The following is a 19890-nucleotide window of genomic DNA, read 5'->3' on the forward strand; positions in this document are numbered from 1 at the left end:
TTTGAATGGAGCAGCCATAAGAGCACTCCCTACTCCGAGTGTGGCCATATCCCAGATTTGTATATTGTTATCAACTTCGTATGCTTTGGTATGCAGGTGATAAAAATGATGCTTCCAGTACCATATGCAGATGTATAATCATGTGAGCACTCACTATGCAGGGAGTAAGAGCAGGCACGAGTTCCATCTTCTGACTCCACGCCAGCACATGTAATCTCCTTGTGGGCATTTCCTCCATGCATTCGCCCATATAAACCACCTGACTGAATGGAGACAGAAGGCAGGACCAGGATGCTCTTGCCTGTTTTTCCTTCCCAGTGCTTTTTCCAATGAACTTTTCACTGGCGAGCCAGTTTGGTGTAGTGGTTAGGTATGCGGACTCTTATCTGGGAGAATCGGGTTTGATTCCCCACTCCTCCACTTGCACCTGTTGGCTTGGGTCAGCCATTGCTCTGGCAGAGGTTGTCCTTGAAAGGGCAGCTGCTGTGAGAGCCCTCTCCAGCCCCACCCACCTCACAGGGTGTCTGTTGTGGGGGTGGAAGGTAAAAAGGAGTTTGTGAGTCGCTCTGAGACTCTTCGGAGTGGAGTACGAGATATAAATCCACTATCTTCTTCTTCTACCCTTCATCCTCCTTTTCTGGGAAGTTAGTTCACCCTGTGCATTCCATGCATTCTATAAGCTGAGCCTCTTTTGAACTTGTCAGTATGTATTCTCTATGTAGGGAGTTTATTTTGCAGCTTTTTATGTTGATCATATTGTATTTACTTCTTGAATGTTGCCTGTCTGAATCTGATCCTAGGATAATGTTATAGATGTGTTATTATAGGTTTTTGTCTGTGGGGAGGGAGATTTAAAGGGTTAAGATTTTGTGAATATTTGACAGCACTTGTTGCATATAATTGGTTTTTTTTTTAAGTTTAATTAAAAAAAAACAGAATGAAAAAAAACTTTCTACTACAGCCTTCAGCAGACGTAATCTCTCTCTGTGTCAAGTTGCGGCTGACTTGCAGTGACCTGGAAGGGTTTTCAAGGCAAGAGACCAGCAGATGTGGTTTGCCATTGCCCGTTTCCACATAGCAACCTTGGTACCATTCCCTGGTAGTATCCCATCCCAATAGTGACCTTGTCCAACACTGCTTAGTTTCCAAGATCTGAAGAGATTGGGTTACCCAAGTCTTTACTGGAAAGAAATTGGCTACTGACCATGGCAATTCTCCTACAATCTGTTAAGTTGCCACAGGATTTCTGTTTTGTAATTCTTCTACAACCACAGAAGGTTCTGGATATCATCATATTTTTCAAAATAAAAAATACTCTAAAAATAGCATTGTGTCCAACAGCATCAAAACAAAGAGCCACCGCTATATTCCTTAACCACTAAGAGGGAGAGTTTTATTACGCATCACAGCAAACTTCTAAGTATGTAGTGTACTCAGCATACTGGCCAGTGGATCCAGCAGCTACAATAAAAAAAACCTGAGAAAATTTTGTGTTCTCATCTTTTTGTGCTCAACCATGGCAACATACAAATATTCTTGAAGTTTCTGTACAAGAAAAACTACATTTCAGCACTTCAGCATAACAAGACAAAATGGCATACTTATTTTTACTGGATTGCAATTTATGCCTGAAGGCTGTCCAATGCTATCTGCTCAAATTTCAATGTAAGTATTCACATTCTCCATCATGGAACAGTCACCTTCAAGGGAAAGCCTATGTAATCACATGGTATCCATCCAATTAGGTTTTCATCACATCTTTTTGCTATTTAAGAATAAGAACTTCAAATGTATGTCTAGTCATTCATGTGATAGCTATGTGTACATTAGAATAGCTTTTGGAAATTTCAAGTTCCTCGATGAACCACCAGTGTAACAGATGAGCCCTTGCTTAGCTCATTTTTCTTGTTCAAGTTCCTTATCTGTGAAAAAAGGCGTTTATAAATGACCCAACCCATAGGCTTGCTGAAAGGATGACTGTGAGCAAATATGGGCTGCTTTACTTCTAGGACTTGGCACACTGTGGATCTTATTAATGAACAGAAATCAACCTCAAAAATAAATCCTTTCACACTGTAGAAAAAACTACCTTTAGAATATCCTCTAGGTTCTGAAGAACAGTATGATTCAGAAAAGGCTGGTTTTTAAATTTTAAAAATTCCAGTACAAAAAACGAAACAAAAACCCAAACACTCTACATTTAAATCCATGGAAATGAAGTTGCAGAAGGATGAGGCATATCACTTGTATAGCACAATAAAGGTTGTGCAATGCATAGAAAATTAGCAAAAACATAAAAATATACTCTGTGCTGCTTGCTCCACAGCCACCACTGACAAGCCTTTAAGAAAGGACTAAAACAGAGGAGACAAAGAGGGAGCCTCCAAGTGAAAGGAGCACAGTAGATACATAATGCTGCTAACCAGAGAAAATAATTCTCATTCGGTAAGGGGGAAAAATCATTTAAAATTTGGCATAGTGGTTAAGCGTGCAGACTCTTATTTGGGAGAACTGGGTTTGATTCCCCACTCGCAGCTGCTGGAATGGCCTTGGGTCAGCCATAGCTCTCACAGACCTGTCCTTGAAAGGGCACCTTCTGTGAAAGCTCTCTCTGCCCCACCTACCTCACAGGGTATCTGTTATGTGGGATGAAGGTAAAGCCGTTCTGATACTCTGTAAGCTGTTCTGATACTCTGAGATTCAGAGTGAAGAGAGGGGTATAAATCCAACATCATCATCATCATCTTAAAGCATTCATAATTGCATTTAGATAAAACTATGACAGTAAAGTCCTTGCCAAACAGGTTATTTACATTAACATTACTTCAAAAATATCCAACCTTCACCATCTGTTGCACCAGAGTTGTGAAAAATTCTACATGGGTTCATTAATGATAACAAGACAGGAGTCTCTTTCAGTCAAGAGCTAAAAATAATTTACCAAAATGCATCTGAGTTAACAATAATTAATGTTTTCTTTGGATTCAAATTACCCCCCCCCAAAAAAAAAGCATATTGAATTTCACAAAACTTAAAGCACCATGAAATCATAAAAAAAAACTTGACTGAGGTAATAACAGAGCAAATTCCTACAGCAAAAAAAGTGAAATAACATCTGCTTGTTGCTTTAAAATAGATAATATTTCAAATCCATCAGTGCTACTCAAAGGCAAATGATAAGCATTCCTTTACTGATCCAAGTCCATATTGAGGAGTAGCTTAAAGATGAAAACATCATGTTCTAACCACTAATCTGGGATAACATGCTCCATCTAAACTTGCCGTGCCAGAGAAGCAAAAAAATAGTTCTGGTGGCCCCAGTTCTTCATGCCTTCCCTGCCCAAAGGATCATATGTTCATTCTCCACCCCAGTGCCACTCTTGACAAAGGCACATAAATCCCCAAGGGACAATGGCATTTAGGATGGGGTCAATTAGGAGGATGCAAGGAGAGTTGGAATGCCTAATGCAATTCATATCAGAACACATGGCTTCAGTTGCAAATCAGCTATTCTCCAGACAGATTAGAACAGGTTCATAAATAGCTACTTCCCAGGTTGCTTATGGAGAGCAGGACTATTCAGAGAGATGCACAGGAGAGACTTTTACCCACCTGAAGGAGGGAGCCTGTCCCCTTTAACAGTTCAATCCTAAAGCAAGCTTACTCAAAAGTAAGCCTCTCTGAGGTTCAATGGAACCTACTCCAAAGTATGCGCAGGGTACAAACTAAATCTTCCATGAATAGGAAGGTTTGATTTGCAGGGTATTTGTAAGACTACTGCTTTCTTTTAGCACTGCAGACAGTCTGTGTTCTTAATCAATTTGGGATGGCTCTCTGGGTCAATTTCTTTGAGACTCAGCTTCCTGTGGTCATTCTCAACTAGCAGCCGATATAGCACAGTCTATTTTGCCAAGACTTGACTGCCATCTGGCAGGCAGGGGTACAGATTGGTTATTGAGGCATATCTGAAGTGTGTTTCCATTGCCTTCAGGCAGTTTTCTCCCAGCTTCATTGCTGGAGCCAGCCTAGTGTGATGGACTGTGGGGAAGAGAGAAGAAGGGTTGCTGCATATCCATTTTGATGTTAAAATTAGACATACCCTACTTTATATAAGAATAGGACAGACAATGTGGCTGCCACTGATGCTTCTAGTTTGGCCTCTGTACAGGAAGAGAACAAAACAGCTTTTTTTGTTGAACAGTTTTTGACAATCACAAGAAAGACTAAGTGATCAGCTCTGAGACGTTTTTAGTAATATAAGACACAGCTGTATTCACCTGATTTTTTTAGTCTCTGATCTGGTTTCTGCATTGCATGGGTTTTCAGTTCTCTACCGTGAGTTCAGCAATTGTCTAAAGTCTTTCTCTGTACTTCCTGTCTGTCATATGGCTAAATATTTTCTGCTTTTTACTTTCTAATAACTTTCGTGTACAGACACGTGGCATAAAGTGTAGCTTATTTATGTATTTTGAATTCTTGCTTCATGCTTGCAATACAAGCAACATCTGCCTTATATAAGTATGATCTCTGTTGGCTTGGATCATGTACTGCTTAGTGGCAGGGGAAACACTAGTGATATACTCCACATTCTGATGTATTTTATTTAAAATAAGAATAAAATATATACAATTTAAAAAGTTATACTCTACTTTTCTCCTCAATGGAGACCCAAAGCAATTTACATAATTCTCTCTTCAGTTTTATCCTCACAACAAACCTGTGAGTTAGGCTGAGACTAATATGAGTTAGGCTAAGACTAGACCTAATGTCACCCAGCAAGCTTCAATGGCAGAATGGGGATTCAAACCCTGGTTTCCAAGATCCCAGTCCAATACTTTACTATTATACAATGCTTCCCCTCCACTATTGGACTCAGCCCTTTTGGAACAGGGATCTGCCTCTGTACTGCTAGGCTCTACCTAAAGCGTGTGTCAGTTTAAGTGTCAGAAGTACTTTATTTTACAATAGGAGTAAAAGTACAAAAATAGGACCTATGTGACTGATTCAATGTAGCTAACTGATCAGGACAAATTGAAACCTACTGCATAAGTCTCTAATAAGGCCAGTTGTGAAGAACAATACAACAGGCTCTAGAAAGATGCTCTAGGCAAATGCCCTACACCCTTGCTGTCTTCCCACCCACCCAAGTGAAGGCATTCACTTTCCTCCTTTCCTCCACACACCTTAAGGGGAGCTGATCTCTGCCATCTGGAGAGCAATTGTGATTCTGAGTGATTTCCAACCTTCAATAGTGATTCCCCAGAGGAAATGTCTGATCTGGAGGGTGGGGTATATGGCATTGTACCTGTCTAAAGTCCCACCCTCTCCAGGATCCACCCCTTAAATCTCCAGGGATTTCCTAACCTGGAGTTGGAAATCCTATCTCCTTCCCTTTATCTGCCTCTCTGACTTCAGGTTTCCATCATCTCCCCCCTCCCTGCAGCCTCTACATAGGCAAAGGACAGTCTTTCTCCACCGGGGTGGGGAAGTAGCTTACACCATTCTCTTCTCCCTCCTTTGATCTGCACAACAACCCTACGAGGTAAGTTAGGCTGAAAGTCTGTGATTGGTCCAAAACCACCCAGTCACCTTCCACAGCAAGAATCTGGGTCTGGCAGACCCCACTCTGAATCCCTAACTCCTATGCCCTCCTAAAACTCCACCACAGAATCTCTAGGAATTACCCACCAACCTGGAACTGGCAGCCCTAGTAAGGACTGGCCCCAGTGAGTTCTCCCCCAGAGGCCTTTAGTGATACCTTTCAGACCAACAGTATCTCGCTGATAATGTTGTTGGTCTTAAAGCGCAGGACTTCAATCTCTCTCTCTTCTCTGTCTTGTTTTCTTTCCCTCCCTCCCTGTATCTGGTCTGCTGCTAGGGGACACCGTTTCCCCCCCTATCTCTGGCTGTTTCCCTTTCAGAGGAGGAGGAGCTCTCAGCCAATCAAGGGAAGGCTTTCTCTGGCTAATTCCCTTCTCTTCCCTCCCTCAGCCAATTGAGGGAAGGGTTTCTTTCTCTCCTCTGTGAAGCAGCACAACAGGAAGCTCGCCCAATGGGAGAGTCAGAAGAGTCGACAACTGCCAGAGCCAAAGTTGGTTGTCTTTTACTAACAGAATCAGCTTGGCTGGCTAGCAACAGCCACTCAGGTGGGAGAGAAGAGTGGACTCAATTAATGGCATACAAGTACTCCTGATTGATGGTTTGACAAGCCAAAGGTTGATGCAGTACAGTCCCAACCAATGAGGGAGCTCAGTTTTGCCAACAGCTTTTATATATATAGGATAAAAACAGGTGGCACAGTCATACCTTTTAAACAAAGTATAAACTCTTGTATTCAGATTACATTTCAAGCAAGCAGCACTTGACAAAATGACCATATCAATCTTATGTTTTACTCCCCTCACCCAAATGCTACTATTACAGCAACTACTTGGCCCTTTGCCAACTAAGAATATCCAAAGAAATGAAAGATTTCATGTCTTTTGCTCACCAGTGACATACGTTATTGCTTTGTTTGGTATTTATTTGGTATGGAGAATTAATTCTCAGATTACTTGATTAAAACAGAATTAGAAGCCAACATTTAAAGATTGGAAGGTGATAGTAAAAACTTAAGGAACAATTTTATTAGATGGGGGAAAGTTTAAACAAGTTAGCTCTAATTGGTTTTGAGACATTTACATTCCAGGCATTATTTTATGTTCAAATTAGGCGAGCAAACGAAAAGTAGGTGCACAGATTTTGGAGACTGTTTAGTATCATCTATTCATCACATTTATATAGGCATACAGATGGCAAAAGTCTTTAATGAGGCTTCTACACTAGTTCTGTAGCATCTGTCCTACTTGCAGGCAGATCAAAACAGCATTTGTTTGAGAACACACAACCCACTTCCATAAAAGTCGACAATTTAAGACAAGCACAGGACAATAACCTGTTTCAGAGCCTCTCCTCCTTCAGCTGCATGAGTAGCTCTATGCATTAAAATGAAACAATCATGTCAATTGCATGGGATGCTCCTCCTTCTTAAATAAAGAACTTAATCACTCAGCTTGAAGCTTTGCAAGCAGACAGGGCATAAAGCAAAATCAGCCTGGTATCAATTCTCCATTAAAAGAACTAGAAACACCAACACTCTGGCTATAAATCAGCTTTGCTTCATTCCCCAGGTGGCAATGATTTCTCACTATCATACTACAGAACAGATTCCTATCACGCTAGGCAAGATAAATAAAATTTGAAAAAAGCAGCCAAGACATCCCAGTATTCCAGCAAATATTTTTCCAACTTACTGTTACAGATTTCAGAGTCATTCCATGGTAAGTTCCCATGGTGTCAATCTTAAAACCTTCCGTCTCTGTGGAGTAAAATAAAAGTTGTAAGTCACTTTTCATGCAAAACTGCAGTAGTTACATGACAGATTAAACATAACATAAGGAGAACAAGATTTGAGTCCAACAGCACCTTAAAATCCAACAAGACTATTAGAGTATAAGCTTTCAACAGTCAAAGATACATCAGATACAAGCAAGAAACCTACTTTCTTAATATAAGGTAAGCTGCTTCAGGTGACAATGATGTTTCCAGTATTAAATTATAATCTTCCCAATGGCATAGTATCTCAAGTTTCACTATATACACTGGCCTGGTACGACTTGGAACTATAACCAGTAAATTATGAAAACTGACTACATCTGGAATCTTTATCAGCTTACAGGATGATATGAAAAAGGCCTCAAGAATTTAAATGATACAATTGGACAGGGTGTGCAAAACTTCTATAAAGATCAGGAAGTACTGTTTATCTATTAACATTTAAGTATCACTCTTCTCCTGAAGCACTCAGACCAATGTATTCCCAGAATACTCAGCTCTGTCCCTCTACTCAGGTGCTAGACACACTTGGCCTTCTCTTGGCTTCAGAAACAGAAAGCATGTACCTTTGGACAATATGCATGAGCATAGCTAATATGTATTCTACTTCTTGAGCTAGGTAGGCAGCTTTGGGCTGAATACAGAACATCACACTGCTTTTTGGTTGCTGGCACATCTTCCATTAGAAATGAAATCTTTCCTCAGAAGTCTCTGCATCTCTAAAGTAACTTTTCATACCCCAAAGAGAAGGCTTCTTGTAGGTTGAAGACAGAACAAATGGTTTTCTCCAGTCCAGGAGTTTCTGCTGTTGACACGTGAACCAGCCTCTGGCTTGTCAAGAACTCTTCCCATGGGATGCGAGAGGCTACCCAGGAGAAGCAGAGGCCTCTAGGAAACCTCATTCAATGACAGAAGGCAGCCTGCAAAAGCAGTACTGAGCAACAACTGTCACATGACACAACCCTTCCCATGACAAAGTGGATGTCCAATGTGACATGGAACCTCAGTTACAATTAGGTACAAAACTTGGATGGTGGGGACTACAGATAGCATTGCCAGTTCAGGAACTTCATGTGCTTGGGCTGGGGAAAACTTCCCCCTAAGAACAGATGAGGTATTACTAATGAGAATACAAATGCATGTAACTGAGCTAGATGAACCACTGGTCAAGCTTCGGATAAAGGTGGTGTCACACAATTACCTATTCTTTGATTAATGGCTTCTTTAAAAGTTATGCACATGAAAAAGTGCTGATAAAGTACACTTTCAGATAGTCAAAAGCAGTCAACTATATAAACAAAAATGTTGCTATTAAAAAAGCCACAAACCCGAGCATGCCTTAAAATAAAGATTAGATGTTATAATGAATACAACTGTAACTGCAGTCACATTAGCAAGCATTAAAATGTAAATAGAAAATCAATCCTAATGTTTAAGGGCAGGAACTCATCATCAATTCAAATCAGGAATAGGACTGCTCTTATAGGCACCTATCAGGGGGAAGGTTAAAACTGATTCTCTAGCATTATTCTCACAATTAACCTCAATAGCCAAAAACCCGTTTGCTGTGATGCTGGAATAGGCATTCCCAATAATTGCTATCTAGAAGCTATTTGAGATAATCTACCAATTGTGTCTGGAAGGTTTTGTAATGTTGTCTATTCTTCTTCTTTCCCAACTTTATCCTCAAGCAAGTGTAGTGCACAGTTGCCTTTAAAAAGAATTAGGGCTATACTAAAGAAATGAAACCTGTGGCGCAGAGTGGTAAAGCAGCAGTACTGGCGTACTGTGATCTGCACTCTCTGCTCATGACCCGAGTTCAATTCCGGCAGAAGCTGGATTCAGGTAGTCGGCCCAAGGTTGACTCATCCTTCAAAGATCGGTAAAATGAGTACCCAGCTTGCTGGCGGAAAAGTGTAAGAGACTGGGGAAGGCAATGGCAAACCACCCCGTAAAAAAAGTCTGCCATGAAAACGTTGTGAAAGCAATGTCACCCCAGAGTCAGAAACAACTGGTGCTTGCACAGGGTACCTTTCCTTTCCTAAAGAAATGAAAACTAATTTTGAGCAGTGGAAAGTTGAGTGCTTCACTACATACATACTGAGAAGGACCTGCTTGCAAATCTCCATGAAGCTTGTAAGCACAGAGCTTCTCTCTTAAGCATGGGATTGCATGATCCTTCACTGCAGCTCTTCGTCCACAGGAATGGATTATCAACAACATTAACCACAGTTAAAGCCAATTGGGAGAACCCCTTGAACAGGGTTTGAAGCTAAATTGGTTAAGATGGAACCTAGTTCACTTTGAGCACAGTTAATCACCAACACCTTTCTTAAGGGGAGGGAAGCTTACTTTAGGGACCAGGAGAGGAACAGAAAAATATGATTTAGTTATCTTAAGCACTATTTGTAGTTTTGAAGATATATATATATTGGATTTATATCCTACCCTATACTCTGAATCTCAGAGTGGTCACAATCTCCTTTACCTCCCCCCCCCCCAACAAGAGACACCCTGTGAGGTGGGTGGGGCTGAGAGAGCACCTGCTGGAATGGCCTTGGGTCAGCCATAGCTCTGGCAGAGGTTGTCCTTGAAAGGGCAGCTTCTGAGAGAGCCTCTCAGCCCCACCCACCTCACAGGGTGTTTGTTGTGGGGGAGGAAGATAAAGGAGATTGTGAGCCGCTCTGAGTGGAGGGCAGAATATAAATCCAATGTCCTCGTCTTCTTCTCTTGCAGCAGCTGCCCTTTCAAGGTCAACTCCTACAAGAGCTATGGGTGACCCAAGGCCATTCCAGCAACTGCAAGTAGAGGAGTGGGGAATGAAACCTGGTTCTCCCAGATAAGAGTCCATGCACTTAACCACTACACCAAACTGGCTCTCAGTGAAAATATCCACAGATCTACCGAAGGCTTCAAGAAAACAAACTGTGAAAGAGGTGACTGGACTCAGGACTGAAAACACTGCAATGGGTGTGTTTTTGCACCAAGCTAAAGACTCAGATTAAGTACTATCTGACATTAGAAATTTTTCCAACTATCTCCACAATACAGATGCAGACATTCATATGAGTAGGCTACTATAATAGCTATTGCAATACTGAAAGACACAAGCCATGGATTTTAGAGAATCTAAAATGTGTGTTCTTCTACCATACTGTATACCTTAGATTCTATTTATTTTCCCTTGTGCTTGCGTCTTACCACAAGTAAAACAGAACCATGGCTGAATGCACGACAGCAGCTGACAGCTGTACACTCTGGACAACCTCTCAACAGATATAGAACTAGAAAAGCTACACTCCTAGAAGACAAGGAGCTCTCTCTGTTTAAAAGTCAATCCATGCTCAAATGTGTTGGGAAAATTTCATAAAGATTGGCTCCTTTATGAAACATCCATTCATTGAAATATTCACTTACTATTTAAAGCACTCAACACACTTACTGACTACAGGCCCCAGAATGCTTTGCAAGATGGCTGCCTGAAAATAGGGTATCTCAGGCTAGGAAAGGTCTGTTAAGGCTATTCATGGGGCTGCTGCATAGTGCAGCTGTGCCCCATGATCCTCGCTGGCCAGCCAGGCCCCAGAGAGGCTGCCACATAGCTCGGTTCAGCCCAGCAATCCCGAGGGCCACAACAAGTGACCTCGAGGGCTGCATATGGCCCTTGGGATGGAGGTTCCCCACCCTACATTAAATGATATAAAAGGGCTAAGTTTTTCTGTTTCTTGCTGCCATGTCAGAAAACAGAACTGTTCTCTGGGGTGCTAGCCAATTCTCTTTTAGAGATCTCTAATAGATATTTGTTAAGGGCACTTAAGATTTTCTGAGAGTTTTTGGACTTTTTGAAAATGCATATTGGACTTAGATTTTACCAGGTATACACAGAAGCTAAATAATAAGATATAAGCTTATACGTGTTAAGATCTGAGAACTGGATATCGTTTTTCTTTCCTGCTACTGTATTTTGGTACATAGAGAAATAAAATATTATCGTATGTTTAAAGTACACTAGGTTTTGGTCTCATGAATTTACCCGCTAGGAATAACATTATGTTATGGAAGTTTGTGGTAAGAGTTGTGACTGGGTAAAACTGAAAGAGAGACCATAATAATAAAGGTAAATGGACATAATTCCCTAACAAAATGAACCATGCAATATTGTGGCACTAACTTGGTGAACTGCTATGGCGCAGGTGACTACCTACTCCATTCAGTTACACACTATGCTCATTCAGAGAGTATGGGAAATAGACTGTGCTGACTAACCTTTAGATGACTTTCAGTGCTGCCTTCTATGTACGTAGCTACAATCATTTTTTACAATCTATTTCAACGAGGTACCATATACTGGTAGTTTCAAATGAAGTCTTTGGAACAACAGCATCTTCAAAGCATACAAATAGTATTTGTCAGTGAGACATGTGTGATGACCTCAGTTATATGAGTAGATGGGTAAAAGAATTTTCACTTGTGGGAAACTGCTACCAACATTGCCCAATAATCTGCAAAACCAACATAACTGTGAATTCTAAGCAATTGTTACAACTCAAAGTTTGCCTGAGCTGTATGGTCACTAAAATAAGGTATAGAGACAGGAAAAACTGTCTATGCAGGGAGGCCTCTAAAAACAGGTTAGACAACAAAAAGAAGAGGACTCAATCCCCATACCAACAAAAGTATCACCTTTATGATCTCTTAAAATTCACTTTGAGTTCTATGGCCACAGACAATCATCACTAGGGTGCATAGTTCTTATCAAGGCAGCTTTAGACAGGATTCTTGTCCCCAGCTGGAGGTTGGTCTTGAATCCTAAGGCCCTTCCAACTCATTTCCATGACTTCCTTATTTCTCAAAATAAAATATTTTATTAAGAGTCCTACAAAGCAATCAAAAATGCTTCTGGCTTGCAGTGGTCTCCATGCTATAACAATGCTGCCCTCAAAGATAATATAGCACAGATGTTAAACTTGCTCTGTGAACACTCATGAATTTCAGCATTACCTGACTTGAGCCTTTGACCCAACACTGAAATATTCATACAGAAATATAGTTGGGGTAAAGAACTTGTATTTGGAAGGCAAAACTCAAGATCAAGGACTATTTAAAATTTTCAAGTGTCATTTAATATTCAATAACCTGCAAAAACCATCTCAACACGTATTAGCTCACTGCCCTAACTACAGTGTGTTCCATAAAGAAGATTAAACTGGTTAGCCATATTGCCTGTCTCTGCTTCTGAAGACATTATTCACAAACATTCAAAGATGGGGTTGATGATGAGAACTCAAAAAAGGAGCTGAAGAAAAGAGGTATGCACTGCCTCCAATATCCTTAATTTATCCATATGAAAATAAAATAAGACACAGTTAACTATATTTTAATAACATTGATTCACTTGTGGCTAATGTTAATTATTCAGGTGATTTATTAGAGCATGTGACAAACTGCCAAGATGCTGACAAGTGGACTACCCACCGTTTTTGCCTGTTCCTTCCAAACTCATACTTCTTATTTTCCTCTCTGGCCCCCCATATTTCTATCAAGAGGGCAATGCAAACATACCCTTCAGTCAGTACCCCTAATGTGGTCATTGTTTCTTCTGCCAACAAGGCTAAAGCAAGTCTGCGATGATGATGATGAATGGTTCTGGAATTGTGAAATTACCCCCAATTTGCTAGCCTAGTCACCATTTACGAGGTGCATTTTCTGATGTGATGAACGTGTTCTAGTCATTTACAATCTAAGGCTCCTACAGAATTTTCCTTACATCCAACACTTAGTTCTTTCATACAGTAAGCAGCATTATTTGCAGCTACTTGACAACAGACTGAAAGGAAAGAATGAAAGGAGTAATAACCCTTGTTAAACAATGCATTTCTTTCAGAAGACCATAAAAAGGAGACCAAAGGTAAAAATGGAGTTAACTAGAAATGCACATGGAAAATAAAAGCTATCCACAACATGCCTATTTGTACTAATGCAGATATTTATATTTAAGGAAATTAAGGACATGCATTATTTATTTCAGCAGCCCAAATAAAAAACCACATGTTAATATAAGCATCGAACACCACAGGTTGATATGAGTTCCAATTAACTCTATCCACAGAGGTTTTTTTCCAGCAAAGAGGATAAGCAACATATGCAGAAAAGAAGTGCCTCCATAAAAGTCATTCCCAGGGCCAAGAGTCACTGAGGAGTAATGTAGGATGCAGCAAGATGATACAACTGTCTCCTGTTGTCCCTTTCATTGTATATCTAGGTGTTCAACTCTTTCCCAGATCTCAGGGGTGGTTCTGAGAGCACAGAGGATTGCAGTGGGAAAGCTAAGATAGTGAAGGTCCAAAATCACTCTATTCACACAGCTTAGGTTCCAACTCACTGTGTCTTCACTTTTTTTTTTGTAAAAAACAAAAGAACTGAAGCCAAGGTTTACTAACAGAACTGTTTCAGCAAATAAAATTGTTTTTACATTGGAAACTGTTCACAGAGTGAAAAAGAAACCCCACCAACCAACATTCATACTTCCAGCCTTTTGTGTGCTGAAGAACAGTGGAATTGATGCCATTTTCAAACTAATTCCCCCCACTCCCCCTGCCATGAATACCTTACTTAACATCTACAAGTACCTGCTGTTCTACTGGTAATGTGGTTGAGCTTAGAGACAGCCAACCAATTTGAAGAATTTGGACACAAACCCTTTGAATAGGACTGAGAGTAGCACAAGAGCAATGGGTTTTTTTTAATTGGAAGTCTCAGTGAACTTGCCCTCTCTGCACCACAAGGCATTCTTCTTGTCTAGAAACGAGGGAAAGGGAAGGAAGCATTTGTTTTCAACATGATTCAAAAAAGCTGCATATTCTACTATATTTAAAAAGAGCTTTTATCAATTTCATTAGAGCTCAGTCTATTTGTTTTTACAGTAATGAGATTACTGTGTGCATATATAATCAATGTGTTGCATATATCTGCAATTTGCTTTTTCATTTAGTTGTACTTTCAGGGTGCCTCTATGAATACAAATTAAGCAATGAAGCAGGCTGATTCTGAGTCATGCAGATAAACAAGGATCAGAATAACGCAATTCTCTCATACCAAACCAATTTCTCTCATTATTTCTCCTCTCAGGTTTTATATGGAAGTGATAGTTGGTCAAAATTTTACAGAGTTATATTCTTTATAAGTAGAAAGTATCTGGAAACAGGGAAGCTGCCAATGTGGCCTCATTCTATGCCCTTATTTATGGGCCTTCTTCCTAATTGTCTATACCAGCAATCCAGTCTCCAGGTCTAGTTTCTGGGATTTTTCAAGCCAATGTAATCCTTCACTTTTCCTTGAGAAACTGGATTGCTTGCAAATATTCTAATGTTGAGCATTTTATTCCATCAGCACTTGAATTTTCATCAGTATCTCCATTATTGGAGCCAGAAGTTCCACTGGACATCAAAAAATCTTTAAAGCATTCATTTAAAGAGCTGCTTATTTTAGAATTTCACTATCATTTTTTAATAACTCCACCATAATAGCACTTATGAAGTTCTCAGTAATCCAGAATATCTATGCTCTTATCACAAACAAACATTCTAAATCTAATCTGTATCTAGTAAATGCCTCTTCCTAACTCAGGGACACATTCTGGCTGGACACGTTTTGTATGGACAAGTGGAAAGTATGAGCTTTCCACTGCTGTTCAAGACCTACTAGGGAGACCATGTTCAGAGTCTCTTAATGTCAGCAGCTTAAGAGATGCTGTAACCCATAAGAGCTGCTTTATTGTGTGATCACCTTAAGCAGATTGTTTCACAGGATCGGGGCCACAAGTATAGCCACCTTCAAGAAGGGTTTAGATAAAAATATGGAGCACAGGTCCATCAGTGGCTATTAGCCACAGTGTATGTGTGTATATAAAATTTTTTGCCACTGTGTGACACAGAGTGTTGGACTTGATGGGCCGTTGGCCTGATCCAACATGGCTTCTCTTATGTTCTTATGTTCTTAATCAAGAAGAATGCTATAGCCTAGCACCCAAAAGTGAAAGCCACACAAGTTCACATTTCAGTGCAGCCACTCATTACAAAGTGGAAGGCAAGCCACTATTTTTTAAAAATATCTTTAAGATGGAAATAAATATTGGTCTACTGTATAGGGCTACTGTAAGGATAACGAGAGTTAATGCATAGTAAGGACTGTTATGTGTTATATAAGTGCTAATACGAACAAAGTAGCTAATTCCTAAAGACTGAAGTGACTAAGCATGACATATTGTCTACCTTTTATAGCAGACAATCTTAAGTTCTTACAACTGCAGAAGAAGATGCTCTTAAAGCAAGAATTCTGTCATATCTCTTCCAAGCTGCAAAAGTAGCAATCCTCTGCCTAGGAGTTCTTGGAAGGAAGAACATGGAAAATAAACACCTTTCCACTGAAAATGTTACATAAATGGTCTATATACACCCAAACGAGAAGAACCAAGAAACACAGTGCAGAATACAGCTATCAAGACAGCAGCCAGAGCTATGCTTAATTATTGAGGTCAACATGGGAGCAGGTTTAGTTCCCTATCCCCAAAACTCCAATTATTTCCTACCAGAAGATGTTTACTTTCTTTAATGTAACTGAACAGTTGCCTTTCTCTCCTTTAAGAGACACAGTTGCAATGACAGCAACATACAGTTTCCATCTGGCACTGTTTTGAAGATACAACAGGATCAAAACACTACACAAAGTGTATATACATACACATACATTCACAAGGGTTTTTTCAATACCCCAGCGCTTTCCCTCACCCTACACACGTACAAGTTGTGATGTGTCCACTGGGCTGAATTCCAATTAAGTCTGTTAATTCCAAAGCAGATCCTCCCTCTGTATCATTCTTCAGGGTTTCCTATTCCCCAGGAGTAGCATTTCATTGATGTAATGGACTATAGTGGGAGGGGGAGGTAGGAAAGTTCCATATTGACATTAGAAAATTTAATTCAGATCCAAGCCATTGCTTTTATTCTTAAACATTATGGCTATGAAGTTGTGGCTTGCTGAAATTTACTGAAGGGAAGATATGCAATGGCAGAGTGCAACTTTGTCCCCTGCGTTCCTCCTGCTACAGCGCAAAATGCCCCACCCCAATGCTCCTGGGAGAACCAGGGACCACTAGATCAGCATGAGGGTGGAGACTGAAGTGTGTTTGTGGAGGAACTTGTGAAAACTGCCCCTTGCCACTTGCAGAAATGTTAGGCAGGATCCACTCTTTATTTTTTATTATTATTTGTTTAATTGCTCCGGGCGATGTACACCAGATAAAAACAGTACACAAGTTAAAACAGCATAACAATCCAAAGTAAACAATAAAATTCCAAAAACCCCAATGGTGTCCTGCTTATTGTGTTCTTCTTCCAGATTATCAGAGTATACAAGGAAGGGACAGAGGAAAAAGCTGGGGGGGGGGGGGGGGGAATGGACGGAAAGAAAATTATATAAAATTATGACACTTTACAAGTTGTTTCTATTTGTGTACTATGGACTTTCCAGTATATTCTGCTAACCAGTTACCACATGCAAACTTTTAATCAAGTACTACCAGGATGGTATTCAACTGCTAGATCTACAACCTGTCAGGGACCTGCCTCTTTCTTTCTTCCTTCCTCTGTTTGTTGCTTTTAGTATTCATTAAAACATCTCATATATGAGCTTCACCACATGACTTAAGCCATAAAATGAATAATTCAATAAAAATATAGATGAATATTCAAATCAGCTCGAATTTTAAAGTCCTTTTAAAAAAAACAAACTGTCTGAATAAATCTGTCTGAAGTGTGAAAGAATCATTGCAAAAATTTGAGACTGCAGCAAATGCTACAAGACTTGGATAATATTAAGAAGATTTTGAAGTGCAAAGAAAGGACTAAAGGCAACAGATATCTAGGGATGATAGTTATAGGTCTTCACTGTTTTTTCAGCTTAATCCCATTTTCCACTTGAATGTTTGGTGTGTCACTGAGTGAGAGTTATTTTTTATCAGACAGTAACCATTTTCAAAAAATTGCTTGCACTTTGTCAAAGGCTGATATATTCTGCTTAAAGGTTTGCCAGTGTTTATTACCATGCTCTGTTAAACCCACAGGGCTTTTTATTCACAAGATATGAAGCCGCAACTCTGTTCTCATAATCTTTGAGGACATGAAATCGCTTTAGAAAGGATGTGAATATTTCCTTTTAACAAAGCTATTACCAGCTGTGGGGGAAACATACGCTGCAATCCAATCTTTATTGTTTTCTTCTAACTACAGAGAGAAACCTAACAGAATAACTCCCATAGAAAACAGGTATTTTTTTAGTTTGAAAAGCACAGAGTAGTCTAAAGGATACAGTATTCACTATAATAGTTAGCCATTACTCAAGAGAGTGTCAAGATACCAGATACAACATATAGCAAAGGAGAGCAACACATGACTTACTGAACAATTGCTGTCCATGTATTATGGGCAGTATACTCTCATAATCCACACCAGTTTACGACCAACATCCTGGAGTGATGAGTACTTAGGTTCATAGCTGTGCACAGCTGAAAATGCAGCAACAAATGCAGAAATCTAGCTCCTATTCTAAAATGACAGTTAGTTTACATATAATCGAGACAGAACAGACACTTCTACTCTTCAAACAATACAAGCGATGCTACAGAGTGACAGTGGTGCTCCAGTGACTTCTGTGGAAGAGTTCCACTTAAAATGATTGTCTTTAAAGTTTTACAAGCCTAATCCAATACAAATAACTTTCACTGAAAGCTTTCATTTTTGTTTGAATGTAACATTTAAATAACACTTGATTTATTTGTTTCTCAGGCAAATATTTCACCTCAAGTATTTGTTTCTATTGGGACATAAAATTGGGTACTTCTAAATTCTAGTTTAATAAATCTAAGTAACAAATCCTAAACATGCTAAATCAGGGGTGTTGAACTCATTTGTTATGAGGGCTGGATCTGACATAAATGAGACATGGTTGGGCTAGGCCATGTGTGTTATAAAATGTAGCGGAGATATAAACTTTATAAAGGACACAAACACAAAGTTTTTTTAAAAAAAAAACTTAAAATAAAATTTGCTTAAAAGATTAATACTCTAGCAGTATTTTGTTTATGTAACAGTTTCTGATAACTGACACCTCTTGCTCCGAATTATTGCATCAAAATCTGTAGACAATGTCTGTGCTGTAGCAACCTTGAATATGCAGGTTGCAAATTTACTTTTGATTACAGAGATATCATGGTCAATGCTTTGAGCCTAAGACCCAGGGAAAAACATGAAATGGCTGGGCACTGGGAGCTTTTGTATATAAACTGCTTCATGTGCTGGACAGCCAATGGAGAAAACAGAGGCTTTGCTCTGTAGCTCCTGTGCGATTGAGCAAGCATGGCAAAGCAAGCTGTGATGCAGAAGGAAGCAAATGACAGGGAAATGCTCGTGGGCCTGATAGGAACCCTTCAGGGGCCTGATTCGGTCCTTGGGCTGCACATTTGACACCCCTGTGCTAAATCAAATCACACTCAGCACATTAGAAAATTTTGGGGGAAATTTCCTATTAAAGTTTTTCCAGAAAACAGAACCCAATATAAAAGACAGGGTCTATTTAGTCTTGGATGAATACCATAGACTATCCTTTTCCCCATTGTGGGCAATTATGTCAGAAACTGGGCAACTAACCCTGCTAATGGAGAGATCAATATCAGGATTTTACTTATGTAATTGCAATATACACTACTAGGTCACACAACTTCATAGTTCACCAGCTCATGACACAACAAGAGTCACACCAAGTCATTGCACTTAGGCTCAAAATCCAGACCCGGAGCTTGTGTTCTCTAGCTCCAAGACCCTATAGTAACTTCCTGGTGCAAGGAGCTCAAAGTACACAGCAACCAGAAGCTACTGAGATGCTCACTGAGGGCAGTCAGAATACTCCCAGTATTGCCAAACAAACCAGAGGCTTCATAGCCCTGACCGTGATAGTCCAGGCAAGCTTGATCTTGTCAAATCTCAGAAGTTCAGCATAGCCAACTCTGGCAAGTACTTGGATAGGAGATTTCCTTGGAATACCAGTAGTTAGGAGGACCAGGGCAGGTTTTATTCAGCCACCTCTTTGAAAACCCTCCAGGCCCCCAGTAGGGGTCAATCACCAGAAGTCACCATGACTTTCAGGTGAAGATGCACATGTGCAAACACAAAATATATCAAGAGGCTTCACAGTACCGGCCAAGTACAGGAACTAATGCTGTACATCTTTATACCTTTCTGTGCCTAAAGAGCTCTGAGGCCTGAGCACTCACACTCCATAGTAGCTTACCAGGCTAAGTTTCAGCTTCAAACCCTGAGATATTTCAATCAAGACCCAGAGATCCTGACAGAACAATTCCTTCAGTAAGTCCTGAGAAGGTAACTTCCCTAATCAAAGTTTAAATAAGTGGGAAAGATAGTGTAACTGAAACAGCATACAAATTTATTGTTCTTTTGAAAACAT

The 19890-nt window shown here is 39.9% G+C and overlaps 1 protein-coding gene across 1 annotated transcript in view; it reads right to left on the minus strand.

The window, feature by feature from the left end:
* The window catches only part of CDC73 (cell division cycle 73), a 131925-nt gene that overhangs the window by 64032 nt on the left and 48003 nt on the right, over positions 1 to 19890 (minus strand). Inside the window, exon 10 of the mRNA XM_060232376.1 lies at positions 7293 to 7357. Coding sequence (XP_060088359.1) covers positions 7293 to 7357 — 65 coding nt within the window. The remainder of the gene's footprint in view (positions 1 to 7292; positions 7358 to 19890) is intronic.

Source organism: Heteronotia binoei, chromosome 2, assembly GCF_032191835.1.
Source record: "Heteronotia binoei isolate CCM8104 ecotype False Entrance Well chromosome 2, APGP_CSIRO_Hbin_v1, whole genome shotgun sequence".
Lineage (NCBI taxonomy): Eukaryota > Metazoa > Chordata > Lepidosauria > Squamata > Gekkonidae > Heteronotia > Heteronotia binoei.